This window comes from Balaenoptera ricei, chromosome 1, assembly GCF_028023285.1.
Source record: "Balaenoptera ricei isolate mBalRic1 chromosome 1, mBalRic1.hap2, whole genome shotgun sequence".
NCBI classification, from domain to species: Eukaryota; Metazoa; Chordata; class Mammalia; order Artiodactyla; family Balaenopteridae; genus Balaenoptera; species Balaenoptera ricei.
This window is the reverse complement of record NC_082639.1, coordinates 129,738,796-129,753,956: the sequence shown is the minus strand read 5'-3', so window position 1 is coordinate 129,753,956 and position 15,161 is coordinate 129,738,796. Positions and strand designations below refer to the sequence as shown.

At 36.2% G+C, this 15,161-nt stretch overlaps 1 protein-coding gene across 4 annotated transcripts in view; it reads right to left on the bottom strand.

The window, feature by feature from the left end:
• Positions 1 to 15,161, bottom strand: part of POU2F1 (POU class 2 homeobox 1) — a 178,598-nt gene that overhangs the window by 12,453 nt on the left and 150,984 nt on the right. For all 4 annotated transcript variants that reach the window (XM_059935530.1, XM_059935547.1, XM_059935557.1 and 1 more), the window contains one exon: positions 14,891 to 14,996. In XM_059935530.1, coding sequence (XP_059791513.1) covers positions 14,891 to 14,996 — 106 coding nt within the window. The remainder of the gene's footprint in view (positions 1 to 14,890; positions 14,997 to 15,161) is intronic.

Genomic DNA, 15,161 nt, shown 5'->3' with positions numbered 1-15,161 from the left:
ATAAGTGATAAGGCATAGGATAGATAAAGAAGATGCCAACTATTCCCACTGAGCTGTAATTTTGATGCTATCTAACATCATCAAAGTATAGAACAGGCCCTCTTACTTCAGTAATCAGTAAATGCTACATACAAAAAAACTGGCTGCCTAAACCAGCTGGAACTTCATTTAGCGAAAGTCACTATGTTCTAGGATATAATCAACCACATATATGTGTATAGCAGAACCTAAGTGGTATTTTCTCAGGATAGAGAACTGAAAAAGACCAAAAACGTCTATAAATTTTCAATATAATACTTCTATGAGGTATAAAAGACTTCAGAGATGAAAGAACTAGACCAATCAAAATAAGTATTTCAAACCTATAAACATATTGGAAAAAGGATCTATGTAAAAGAACTTTCTTTGTGATAAAATCTAACGCCAAGTTGTAGAAGATTCTCCTCTCATAATAACCGTATTAAAAATTCAGGCAGTTTTGTTCTTTTAAAATCTATTTTGAAGCCTTCTTCTGGTCTATACTAAGAACACCTAGAATTCAACTCTCATTTTAACTGTTAAGGAAATGTTTCTTTCACATATTGCAGAGCTGGGAGAAAATTAGACACCATCTATTTCAGTACTGACTCTACTTTTCCCACCTCCTATCATGTTACACAAGAGGGTTATGTGGTCTCTGAATTAATCAGGTAAACATATCTTTCTTACTGTTAAGTGAAAAGGAAGGATTTACTCCTTTTTCTGTCCCTCTCAAAAATATAAATAAGATGATTCCCTCTTTACTGCTGCTGTTCCAAAGTACATCTTTGTGGATATTATTAATCACAGTTTCATTATTCAGTTCTAAATCTATCAGACCAATTTATATCACTGAGCTATTGATGCTGTGTTGGGTCCTATGTTTGGCAGATTCATACATACTTTTTCACTTTGACACTCTTTTCCTAAGACCTGCCCCCCGTTCTATAGAAAGGTATATATCTTCTCTCATTTCTCTTCTACTGCTAGTAAATTTCAATCTTTTCTTGACCAACTTTTCAGCTTATCTAACCTGATTTCACTTACGGGCACTACTTTCTTTTCAAACTTCTGAAATGAACTTGAGGTCAAAGGCTTAAAGTAGCCTTTTCTTCACTCTCCACTGCTGTTTTCAGACCATTTGGTATCACTTTCTTAAAATCCCGCATATATACAAAGAAAATCCCAATAATTTCATCAGTGAATTTAACCTGGGCTAAGAGATGATGACTCCAGAAACCATTCAAAGTAGCTCTTTCTGGTTTTTATCCTCCAACCACATTCTAGGTGTCTTCAATATGAATGTCCTATGAGCACTAGAGTATAATAATGGGATCTTCAAATTAATTCTCCCAGTGAATCACCTCTTAATCAATATATATCTTTTATCTATATTCTTGGCAACTTAATTACTTGGGCAACTTTGATCAGGGAAGTGATGATGCCTGCTGAGCTTCAGCGTCCTCAACAACAAAATTAGACGCCATCACCACCTCACAAGGTTAGTAGGAAGTTATGTGCAAGAATACATAGTGTGCGGCACAACCTCTTGTTTCCCACCTCATCCTTTTTAATTGAAAAAAAAATTTTTTTTAATTATTGAAGTATAGTTGATTTACAGTATTGTGTTAGTTTCAGGTGTACAGCAAAGTGATTTAGTTGTATGTGTGTGTATATACATATATTCTTTTCCAGATTCTTTTCCATTATAGTTTATTACAAGATATTGAACATAGTTCCCTGGGCTAGACAGTAAATCCTTGTTGTTTATCTATCTTATATATAGTAGCTTGTATCTGCTAATCCCTTTCTCTGTATCGTTCCAATTTTAGTATATGTGCTGCCAAAGTGAGCACCCACCTCATCTTTTTTAAAAAATAGATTTAGTGAGGTACAATCTATATGCCATAAAATTCACCCAATTTAAGTGTAAAATTCAATGATTTTTAATATATTGACAGAGTGGTACAGCCACCACCCCAATCTAGTTTATGACTAAAAAAGATTCCTTGTGCCTATTTGCAGTCACACCTGTTCCCACCTACAGCCTCCAGTCACCTGCTTTTTGTATCTGTAGATTTACCTTTCCCAGACCTGTCACATAAATGGAATCATACAACTTGTAGTCTTTTGCATCTAGCTTTCTTCAGTTAGCATACTGCTTTCAAGGTTTATCCATGTTGTAGCATGAACCAATACTTCCTTCCGGCTGAAAAGTGTTACACTACATGGATAGACCACATGGTGTTTAATTCATTCATCAATTGATGGGCAATGGCTTGTTTCCAGTTTTTTGTTTTTTTAAGAAAATTAGTTAATTAATTAATTAATTTATTTTTGCCTGTATTGGGTCTTCATTGCTCAGGCTTTCTCTAGTTGCGGCGAGCGGGGGCTACTCTTTGTTGCGGTGCACGGGCTTCTCATTGCGGTAGCTTCTCTTGTTGTGGAGCACAGGCTCTAGGTGTGCGGGCTTCAGTAGTTGCGGTACACGGGCTCAGCAGTTGTGGCTCGCGGGCTCTACAGCACAGGCTCAGTAGTTGTGGTGCACGGGCTTAGTTGCTCCGCGGCATGTGGGATCTTCCTGGACCAGGGCTCAAACCCGTGTCCCCTGCATTGGCAGGCGGATTCTTAACCACTGCACCACCAGGGAAGTCTCTCCAGTTTTTGATTATTATGAATAATGCTGTTATGATCATTTGTGTAAAAGTTTTTGTGGAAATGTTTTCATTTCTCTTGGGGGAAATGTTGGGTAGGATGGTAATTTTATGTTTAAAGTTTAAAGACAATGCCGAAGTGTCTTCCAAAGTGGCTGTATCATTTTACATTCCCACCAGCGATGCATGAAGGTTTCAGTTTCTCCACATCCTTGACAAGACTTATTATTTTTGGTCTTCTTGATTATAGCCATTCTAGTGAGTATGAAGTAGTATCTCATTATGATTTTATTTTTATTTTTTAATATGAAAACATTTATTATATTTAAAAGATAAATTTATAATATGTTACACATGAAAAACCTACAAAATTCCTATGTAGAATGGCTTCTTAGAACGTAAAGCTAATTTAAAATTACTATGAATGTACAACATTTTATAGTATAAGCTTCTGTCTGTTTGAACAATGTAATGATTGTTCTTTAGGATTAAAATAAGATTCTGCAGTAGTCATCTCTAGCTATACAGTAACAGCACTCTGCTGAGCAATAATGTTGAACATCTTTTCATGTGCTTATTAGTCATTCCTATATCTTCTTCGGTATAATGTATATTAAAATCTTTTGCTCCTTTACAATACTAAGTTGCCTGTATTCTTACTATTGAGTTTTAAGAATTCTTTATATGTTCTAGATATAATTCCTTTATCAGATATATGATTTACAAATGGAATTAATTTTTCTGGACAGTTCATTGAGAGAGTATATTTATTTTGTATCTTGCAACAACACTGAAATTCATTACTAGTTCTAGTAGGCTTTTTGGTGTGTGAATTCCTCGAGAATTTTATACATATAGGATAATGAAAACAAAGACAGTTTTAACTTCTCCCCTTCCAAACTGGATGTTTAAAATTTTTTTCCATTATTAAGCTGACTATAACCTCTACTACAATGCTAATTAGAAGTCTGCTAGAGCAAACATTCTTGCTTTATTCTCAATCTTAGGGGGGAAAGCATTCAGTCTTTCTCCATTTAGTATGCTGTTACCTGTAGGCTTTTTAGTAGATGCTCTTTATCAGGTTAGGAAGTCCCCTTCTATTCCAGGTTTTTATCATGAATGGGTGTTGGATTTTGTCAAATGCTTTTTCTATATCTAGTTAGATGATCATGAGGTTTTGGTCCTTTCTTCTATTACTATGGTGTACTACATTAATTTATGTTCAGTTATTAAATCAATTTTACATTCCTGGGATAACCCCTTGGTCTTAATGTATAATCTTTTTTATATGTTGCTGGATTTGATTTGCTAAGATTTTGTTGAGGATTTTTGTGTACATTTTCATGAGGGATATGGGTTTATAATCTTTTTCTTGCGATAACTTTGTCTGGCTTTAGAATCAAGGTAATATTGACTTCATACAATGAGTTGTTCCTCCTCCTCTATCTTCTGGAAGAGACTGCTAAAGGTTAATTCTTATTTCTTTGTGAAATATCTGATAAAGAGTTCACTGCTAAAGCCCTCTGAGTCCAGGCATTTCTTTTTGATTCACTTACTTTACTTTACTTGTTTTAGGTCTTTTAAAGGTTTTCTATTTCTTTTTGAGTCAGTTTTGGTAATTTGAGTCTCAGAATTTGTCCATTTCACCTAAGTTGCCTAATTTTGGGGGGCAAAAACTTGTTCATAATATTCCAGAATGCTGCATGAGGTAGCAATTCCATTCTTAAATATATACCCAAGAGAACTGAAAACATATAACCACATAAAAACTTGTATTGAGCTTTGTGATGACCTACAGGGGTGGGATAGGGAGGGTGGGAGGGAGGCTCCAGAGGGAGGGGATATGGGGATACATGTATATGTATAGCTGATTCACTTTGTTGTACAGCAGAAACTAACACAATATTGTAAAGCAATTATACTCCAATAAAGATACAAAAGAAAAAAAACTTGTATTGATACATGCATACTCATAGCAACAGTATTCAAAATGGCCCCAAACTGGAAGCAACTCAAATGTCCATCAACTCCGGAATAATAAACAAAGTATGGTATATCCATGGAATGAAATATCACTCAACTATTAAAAGGAATGAAGTTCCAATATATTCTGCAACATGGATAAACCTTGGAAATATGCTAAATGGAAGAAGCCAGACACAGAGGGTCATATATTACATGATTCCATTTATATGAAATGTCTGAGACAGGTAAATTCATTGAGACAGAGTAGGGGGAGAAGTGAATGGGGAGAGACTGATAATTGTTATGGATAGAGGGAGAAGTGAATGGGGAGAGACTGATAATGGTTATGGGATTGCATACAGTTCATTATGAAACACTACTTTGGAAAAAGAATTGGAGGCAGAGCTTGTTCAGTTGAGATTATTAAGGGCTGTGGAATTTTTACAAGTTCTTAAGACACAGAAGAATACATATCTTTCTGGAGCAGTACAGTCATTATCATTCATTTTCTATTGTAGAAAAGTTTACCAGGTACAGCCACTATGGAAAACAGTGTGGAGGTTCCTCAGAAAACTAAAATACCATATGATCCAGCAATCCACTCCTGGGAATATACCTAGAGAAAACTATAATTCAAAAAGATACACAGGCTTCCCTGGTGGCGCAGTGGTTGGGAGTCCACCTGCCAATGCGGGGACACGGGTTCGAGCCCAGGTCGGGGAGGATTCCCGCATGCCGTGAAGCAACTAAGCCCGTGCACCACGGCTGCTGAGCCTGCGCTCTAGAGCCCATGAGCCACAACTACTGAGCCCGCGTTCCACAACTACTGAAGCCCGCACACCTAGAGCCCATGCTCCACAACAAGAGAGGCCACCGCGATGAGAAGCGTGCGCACCGCAATGAGGAGTGGCCCCTGCTCACTGCAACTAGAGAGCCCACGTGCAGCAACAAGGACCCAATGCAGCCAAAAAAAAAAAGATACATGCACCCCTATGTTCATAGATAGCAGCACTGTTCACAATAGCTAAAACATGGAAACAACCTAAATGTCCACTGACAGATGACTGGATGAAGAAGATGTGGTACATATATACAATAGAATACTACTCAGCCATAAAAAAAGAACGAAATAATGCCATTTGCAGCAACATGGATGCAACTAGAAACTACCATACTAAGTGAAGTAAGTCAGAAAGAGAAAGACAAATACCATATGATATCACTTACATGTGGAATCTAAAACATGGCACAAATGAACCTATCTACAAAACAGAAACTGACTCATAGACACAGAGAACAGACTTGTGGTTGCTGAGGGGGAGGGGGGGAGGCAGAGGGATGGACTGGGAGTTTGGGGTTGGTAGATGCAAACTATTACATTTAGGATGGATAAACAACAAGGTCCTAATGTAGAGCACAGGGAACTATATTGAATATCCTGTGATAAACCATAATGGAAAAGAATATTAAAAAAGCATGTCTCTATGTGTATAACTGAGTCACTTTGCTGTACAGCAGATTGGCACAACATTGTAAATCAACTATACTATAATAAAAAAAGATTTTAAAAAATTAAAAAAGGGAAAAGTTTACCAAGGACCTATTATGTACCAAGCACTATGATAGATACTGGGAAAATAAAAATGACCATGGCAATCACACAACATTTCTCTTAGACGAGGGCAGACTAAGGGTATGTTTATTCCTTCATTTCTAAAATGCTATCCCAAAAGGTGGTAAAGTAATAAAAAAGGGAGTGAGAGCTCTGGGAGTGAGATTTCAGAGAACTTGAGAATTTGATACATTTGCAGAAATGAGAAAGAGGTTAAAACTGGGTGGTAGAGAAACCAACCACAGTCCAGAAGGGCACAGTAGAAGACTACGATAGAGGTGGGAATTATTTACCCCAATGGAGCCCTGAGGGGATTTCAAGCTCCCCCGTTGTCAATACTGAGGCAGGAGTAGGAAACAAGGGCAGAGAACAGGGTGACCAGACTATTCACACACCAGCTCTGTCAGTGGGACTTTTTCCTCCCCCCACCAGACTTATCACCTAAGCATTAACTAATGTCACCTACTACTCTTCAAAGAAAATAAAAATCTGAGTATGGAAGGTTAAGGACGTTAGTGTCAGCACTGGCATCCCTCTCATTTGAGGAAGGTGTGAGGGTACAGCCTGGTCTGCCTGTCTGCTTTCCACCCATAGGCCCTGAGCAAAGTCTGGCAGTTCTCTCCCCACAGTCACAGCTCACAGCTCCCTTCCAATCAAGGGAAAGGATGCTGAGTAACAGAGGCTACACAAGGGCAGAAAAAACCTTACAAGCTACTGATATTAAGTACTAAGGCCTTGCATTCATCGGTATGACTAAATAACCAAAAATTACCAGACAATGAAAAAATCCACAGCACAAAAGAAATGGGACAAAATAAATAAGCAGAATTGAGGCCAGAAGAAGCAACTTAAATACAATTCTCATTTGTACTGTATCTACAAATTAAAAATAGATTGCTATAAAAAGGCGGAATCAGAACAAAGAAACATTCTTAGAAATTAAAAATATGATTTTGGAAAAACATACAAATGACAACAATAAAAAATGGGAACACAGGAACAGTTAGATAAAATTCAGGATATATTTCCAAGAATGAAGTATAAAAAGTTAAAAAAATGAAAAACACAAGAGAAAAGTTAGAGATATATGGGATCAATTTAGAGAGTTTAAAGTCTGTTTAAAATATGTTCCAGAAATAAGAAAGACAAATTACCAGAGTTAAAGAAAGACATTAATTCAAAGTGAAAATGCCCACTGAAGGCCAAAGAGGACATATGTAAAAGGCCCATGCCTTGATACCTTCTAGTGAAATTTCAGAACTCAAAGGATAAAAAGATCCTTAAAGTTTACAGAGGGAAAAACAAATGATCAACAAATCGGAGTTAGACTGAAATCAGACTTTTCATTGGCAACACTGGATGCTAAAATACAACAGAGCAATACCTTCTAAGTTCAAAGGAAAAGTAATTTTGTACCTAAAATTCTATTACTGTACAAACTACAAATACTGTGAGGGCAAAATACTTCTCAGTTATGCATGTACTTGGAAATTTTCCCTCCCATATAATCTTTCCAAATAAAGAAAAAAATTACTTGAGAGTGTGCACCAGGCAAAACAAAAAGGAATAAAAGGTAGAGGGAGACATGGGCTCTCAGAAATATTGGATCTAACTCAGGAACACAGTGAAAAGAAGTTAATAAGCAATCATAGGGATTCCAAGGAGAAAGTCTTCAGGAAGAAAGTAGATTGCATTAGATAAGCTGTATGATTAAGATACTGGATGTCTTTCATAAATAATATGAGTGAAAGAATATGCTACTTCTGTCAACTGAAAAAGAAAAAGCAATATAGAAATGTCAGAGGAAAAGAGGCTATAATAAGAAAGTTATGGTCCAAATAGGAAAAAACATTAAAATGAGGCATGATTTTCAGCAACTGCTGACAAGAGGAAGAAAAGAAAATCCATTTGACACTGACTCTTGTAACCTTCTCTTTCAAGGAGCAAGGTTTAAGTGTCATAAGATTACATTTTTCACCCTAATCATATGAGCTGTCCCTGAACGATATTTATACAAATGTAATATTATTGTATTCATTTTCTATCGCTATTTAACAAAGTACTACAAACTTAGCAGCATAAAACAACTGATTCAACTTTGTTGTACAACAGAAACTAACACAGTATTGTGAAGCAATTACACTCCAATAAAGATCTATTTAAAAAATAAAAAATAAAAAAAAAATAAAAAAATAAATAAAATAAATAAATAAATAAAAAGGAAAAAAAAACCCCCACACATTTATTATCTCACAGTTTCTGTGGGTCAGGTGTGCAGGCACAGTCTAGCTGGTCCTCTGCAAGGCCACAATCAAGGGGTCAGCCAGACTGTTCCATTCTGGAAGCATGAATGGGAAAGAATACGTTGCCAGGCTCACTTGGGTTGCTGGCAGAAATCATTTGGCAGAATTTGCTTGCTGCTCTAGACTAAGTGCCCAGCTTCTTTTTGGCTGTTGGCTGAAGGCCACCCTCAGCGCCTAGAGGTCATCCTCAGTACCCTGATTTGTGAGCTTCCTAACATGGTTGTTTATTTCCTACTTCATCAAACCGGTGAGGAGGGTCTCTAGAGTAAGTCTGGGAACAAGACGGAGTCTTACAAAATGTAATATAATCATGGAGTGACATCCTATCACCTTTGCCACATTTTATTGATGAGAAGCAAACCAAAGGCTCAGCCCACACTCAAGGGGAAAGGATTACACAAAGGCATGAACACTAGGAGGTAGACACCATGGAGGGGGAGGGTCACCTTAGACTTTGTCTGTTACAATTATAAATGCTGATTATTTTTTTCTCTTAATTTAGATTTATCAAGTGTTGAAACTTATTTGCTTCTGATCTAAACATTTTTCATTTTGCAACTTACTTTTTGTGTGTATATAATTTTATTTATTTTTTAAATTTATTTAAAAAATTTTTATTGGAGTATAGTTGCTTTACAATGTTGTGTTAGTTTCCACTGTACAACAAAGTGAATCAGCTATACGTATACACATATCCCCTCCTTTTTGGATTTCCTTCTCATTTAGGTCACCATAGAGCATCGAGTAGAGTTCTCTGTGCTATACAGTAGGTTCTCATTAGTTACCTATTTTATACATAGTATCAATAGCGTATATATGTCAATCCCACTCTCCCAATTCATACCGCCCCCTTCCTTCTCCCTTGTATCCATACATTTGTTCTCTACGTCTGTGTCTCTAGTTCTGCTTTGCAAATAAGATCATCTATACCTATAAGTGCTGATTATTAATTTAACATTTTTAGAGACTTCTGCCTTTGACCATAAGAGTAAATGATAGCAAACTTACCCTTACACTATAACAAGAATAGAGAAATATATGAGAAAATGTTTTAGATATGAGAAAATAGGCAGCACAGGGCTGTGATCCCTGAAGAAAGGGAAACAAATGATGTGAGCCCTATAATCACCTGGACTTTATTTGGAAGCACTTTGTAAACTGCTGCACCAGAAGAGGAAACTAAGTAGAACACAGCAATTTCAATGATTTGAGGAGACAAAGACTGTCGCTGGATGCTGAAATGGCTGGAATTTGCAGGAGAGAGTACTGGAAAGGAAAAAACTAATAGAGAAAGAACTCTAGAGATGTGCATAGCGGTTTCCTAGAATCTTTGGTTGAATACTACATTGCACATGCACAGGGAAACCCCATGAGTCCAGGCAGGGAGGCTATAAACTGAATGATCCTTGGAATTCATGCAGGACAGGGAGATAGTCCAGTTCCAACTACACAGAGAGTAGAGACTATTGAATATCTGGACATTCATTAGAGACCCCAGAAGGGTCACACCTTAAACTAGTGAAGGCTACTCTAGGGCCAATCTAATAAAGCTTAAAAAATAAGCCTTGAAAGGATCAAGCTGATCTGTAGTAACCTATCTGCCTGCCAAAGCAAACTCAAAAACTCTTTAAAGGAAGACATCAAAATCCAGATGTATAATCCCCTTCTCTTGAGTACAGGCAGATCTGTGAATATGATGGGAGATGTGGTAGCCACTCCTTTAATTGGGTTATATCATATGACAAAGGTGAGAGGACTGACTACCTTATATTGCATAAGACCCTCCATAGCAGCTGACTGGAGAAAGAGTCTCATGTTGCCTTTGAAGAAGCTGCCATGTCGTGAGAAGGTCATGAGGCTAGGACTTGGGGTTAGCCTGTAGGAGCTGAGAGTGATCTAGCTGACAGCCAGCCAAAAAAATGGGGACTTCAGTCCTATAACCACAAGGAACAGAATTCTGCCAACGAATGAACTTGGAAGATCTTGGGTGTCACATGAGGTCACAGTCCCAGCCAACATCTTGATTTCAGCCTGGTAAGTCCCTGAGCAGAGGACCCAGTTCTAACCCATGCCTAAACTTCCAACCTACAGAACTGTGGGATAGTAAATGAGTATTGGTTTAGGCCACTAAGTTTGTGGTAATTTGTTACGCACCAACAGAAAACTAATATGCTTCGAAAGAAGACAACAATGTCTGCTCTTACCACTTCCCTCAGCTGGAGTTTCTAGTCTATGCAATATTTATCAATCAAGGTGAAACTAAAACTATTTCACTGTTATAAAAGATGAAAAATAGCTCTTAAGTATATGAAATGATGTTCAACTTCACACGATTAGAAAACTGAAATTTAAAGTACACTGAGATACAATTTCTAACATATCAGGTTGGTAAAAATTAAAAAGTGTAACATTCTGTTGCAGAGGCTATGGGGAAACTGGTCCTCTCACGTATTGTTAGTGGGAATAAAAATAAGTACAATCCTTTTGGAAGGCAATTTGATAGTATCCAACAAAACAACAACAGTATCCAACAACACATAGGTGTGTACCTTTTGACCCAGCAATTCTACTTCTTGAAATTTACCCTCAAGACACATTTCCAACAGTACAAAAATACATATCCACAAGGTTATTCCTGAAGCATAGTCTATAATTACAAAATAGTGGAAATAAACTCAATGTCCATACAACAGGAATGGGGTTAAATAAACTGTAGTACATCCACATAATAGAGTAGTCTACAACAATGAAACAGAATAATTAAGATTTCTATGAACTAATGTGGAGTGATTGTCAGGATATTTTGTTAAGTGAAAAAACTGAAGTGCAGAAGATCACCTAAGTATGATACCTTTAAAGTAACAAACAAGGGTAAATTAAAAAAGAAAAAAATCTCTACTCAATAGTTCAAAAGAAACACTGGAAGGGCATAGATGGGAATGGGATGGAAAGGATACAGAGAATTATGATAGAAGGGAACGACATTTTTCTGAGGAGAACTTTTTGTATAGTCTTACCTTTTAAAACCATGTTAATATCTCATGTTCTTAAAAAAATCATAAGGATGGGAGGAAAAACACTAACATTGAATACAAACAAAACAAATAAACTGACCTGAATTTCAAATGAATAATGTTACTACACTGAAGAGAATATAAAAAGAACTAACCAAAATAACTTTTGAACACAGTATTTGGGCTTTACGCCTTTAGGCTTAAGACGAGAACTCTAAACTGAACTGAATTAGTAGGTCTTTTCTTTTCAGAGGCATGGGTTAGCAATTTTGAAACCACTTTCTTTTCACTATAGGATTGAGCAATTAAGTAACTTGTTATTGTTGATAATGGGAGCCAAGTTACCCACTGTCACGAGAAGGGAGTTAAAATATGGAAAGAGGTTAGGATAGAAAAGAACGAACTATAGGATATTGGATTGGAATTGGAGATATCAGTATGAACTCATGGATTTTAAGGAGGCTGATTCTAGGCCAGAGGCAGAGAAACTTTAAGATGAAGCTGAACATCCTGTGTGCTAAAAAATAAGGAAGCACTCAAAGAATGCTAGGGACATGTCAAAAGGGCACAGGAGCCACCCTGAAGTAGTTCCCATTGGCTAAATCTGGGACAATCTGAATATTACAATAAAAAGTGATAGTAGGATTCTAACCTACTGAATACAGAATGATTTCTGAGTCCATATTGATACAGATAGCCTGGATCTGTTATTATTCTGATTCTCATATAATTCCATCATTTCTTCCACATTTATTAGTTGGCTTTCAACTGTAAGGATGAACTTTTCCTTTTCCCCTATATTTCTTGTTTATTAAAAAATAGAGTAAAGTATTCAGGGGAAAAGGGCATATCTGTAACTTGCTCTTATAACAGTTCAGAAAAAAATCACATACAGAAACACAAAGAGGAAAAGGAGAAAGCAAACATAGTAAGATTTTAATATTTGGAGAATGTGAGGAAGAGATTTCGGATTTCTCTGAACTATTCTTATAACTTTTCTGTAAGTCTGAAATTATGTTGAAATAAAAAATTTAAGAAAAAGCTGTATGTACGAAGGTGTTCATTATAGCATTATTTATAACAGTGAAAACTTCATTCATTTAATAATTACTGGGTATCTTACACTCTAGGTAGTGTGCTGGACATGAGGAATACAATAGCGAACAAGCAAGACCAGTTACGTGGCTTAGAGACTGAGAGGTTTCCTGGGATGTAATATTTGCAGGGCTCAAACTGGAAAAGTTGGTCACCCTCGGTTGAACTTAACCATGATGGTAGCATATGGAAATGGTTATGAAATTACAGTACAACCATTTGATACAAGGGCAAGAGTAGAAAAGTAAAAACTATAACAACAGAGGAAGATATTTATTATTAGATGTTAAGCTAAAAAAAAAAGGATACACTATAAATACTATTAGAATTGTACATCTATATACATATAAAAACAGATATAAAGACAAAATAAAAATAGTACTCGTGGTGACTGTGTCTTTCCTATTTGAATTTCCTATGTTAAATATTTTAATGATTAAAGAAAAATTTCATTCCAAAAGTTACTAACATTTCAGAAAACTGTCATAATTAAATCTAAATAAATGGGCCAAGTAATTGAGTTTAAGAAAATTTGATTAGTCAGTTAAGATCACCAAAAAATAAAAAAACATTTTAGCTTGTTTTGAGTATGTATATCTTCTTAAAATTACCTTCTGCCTCAGATTTGTGCCATTTTTTAAGAAATCTGCAAAGCTATTGTTCTTAATGCCTGAACCATTAGGAATTTTTTTTTTGGCAAAAGATGGGTATCTTTAAACCTAATGTAATATGACTTATAATTTGTTTAGAAGGTAAAGTACACAATTTACCAGCCAGTGGCAGTCAGGGTACACAGTAAGTTCCTCAAAGACAGGAATTTCATGTTCCTGGTGCCCAACACAGCGGCAACCAATCACCAACAGTTTGCTTTTTAAGCTGAGGTGCTGAATACTATACACTCTTGAACAGAGGTTTTTAACTTGCCTCTAAGGCATCCAGAAATGGCAAGGCTTGGTAAGGTGGGGACTGATGAGGTTTGTGATTTCTAAACCTCCTTGTAATCTTACTAAAAATTGTGGGTATGTCTACTTTGTGAGGGGAAAAGTTTATAGCTTTCACCAAAGTTTCAAAGAGGTCAAAGACCCAAAAGAGGTCAAAAGTACTGTTCTGAATAAACAAACTATATTATGAAATTTTCTAATAACTTAGAAATTTAATAACTATATAAAGCCATTTATTCAATTTTTACATCATGGTTAGGTCACTTAAAATATGAGTGAAAAAAACCAAATTCCCCAACTCTAGGTTAAATTTAAGCTTGATTATGAAAGATCACAAATCTATCCAATGATTTACTAGCATATATCAACCTGGTGAATAACTACAGAATGTCTTCTGCTTTATGTATCACTAGAAAACTTCTGATGACAACACTAATTTATTTTAGATGTATTTGGAAAATGTGTCACGTAAAGGGAAAACATTTATTTATTCATTTTATTGTGAATGTGCCAAGCACTGATATTTCAAAAGGAATATTCAGATCTTTTGAGAAGTACAAGGTCTATTGGAAAAGAGAGAAGTATAAAATATAACTGTTTATAATAATAGGCAGGTGGAAATAAATAGTTTCCTGAAGAAACTAAAGAGTATATCCAAGAAGAATTGATATCTAAGCTGGAGTAGTTTCATCACTAACAGAAAGAAGTGGAGGCTGGGATGGACAACATTTTACGCTATGGGCATGTTTACAAAGGTAGGAGGAATCCTCTTGTGTGTTGAGGATGGGATGGAGAAAAGACTATGAATTCATGATAAATTTGGACGTCTTCCTGAGTGCAAAAAGCTGCAGCTATTAAATGTTTTTAAGGAGAGGAGGAGTTAATTGAAAAAAAGTAACTCTGGGACTTCCCTAGTGGTCCAGTGGTTAAGACTCCATGCTTCTAGTGCAGGGGGCGTGAGTTCAGTCCCTGGATGGGGAACTAAGATCCTGCATGCCGTGCAGTGAGGCCAAAAAGGAAAACAGTAACTCAGGAAGCAACGCAGAAGACAGACTAATGTGGGAAAGAAAAAAGATAAGGAAATCTTTATGTGAAAGTATTCTTTCTGGAAAAATGTATTATGCCTGATTTTTTTTTAGAGTTCAGGTTTTCATATATAACTTTTTTTAAAAAAGCAATACATATTTTTAGTTAAAACCTTAATTTACAATTTAATGGCAGATTCTCACAGAAACTTAGCATGGGCCTATCATTTGCCTAACAGCTGCACGGCCTGGCTGCTGCTTACCTGTAACAGAGAGATTAGTTACCGCAGCACTGGTTAAAGGAAGGACTGGATTGACTGTGAGGGTAGTTGCTGCGCTGCTTGTCACAAGGCTTGGCGTGGTTGCCACCTAGAGGTCAGAAGTGAAAATATGCAGAAGCATTTAAAAATCAAAATTTAAAAATTTAAGTCCATATTGTAGATTTATTTTTCCTATAAAATTTTTAAAATTCCAGATACAATAGAATAAAATAAAAGGGCCTAAAAGGAAGTGATTTTATTAATTACTCTTTGA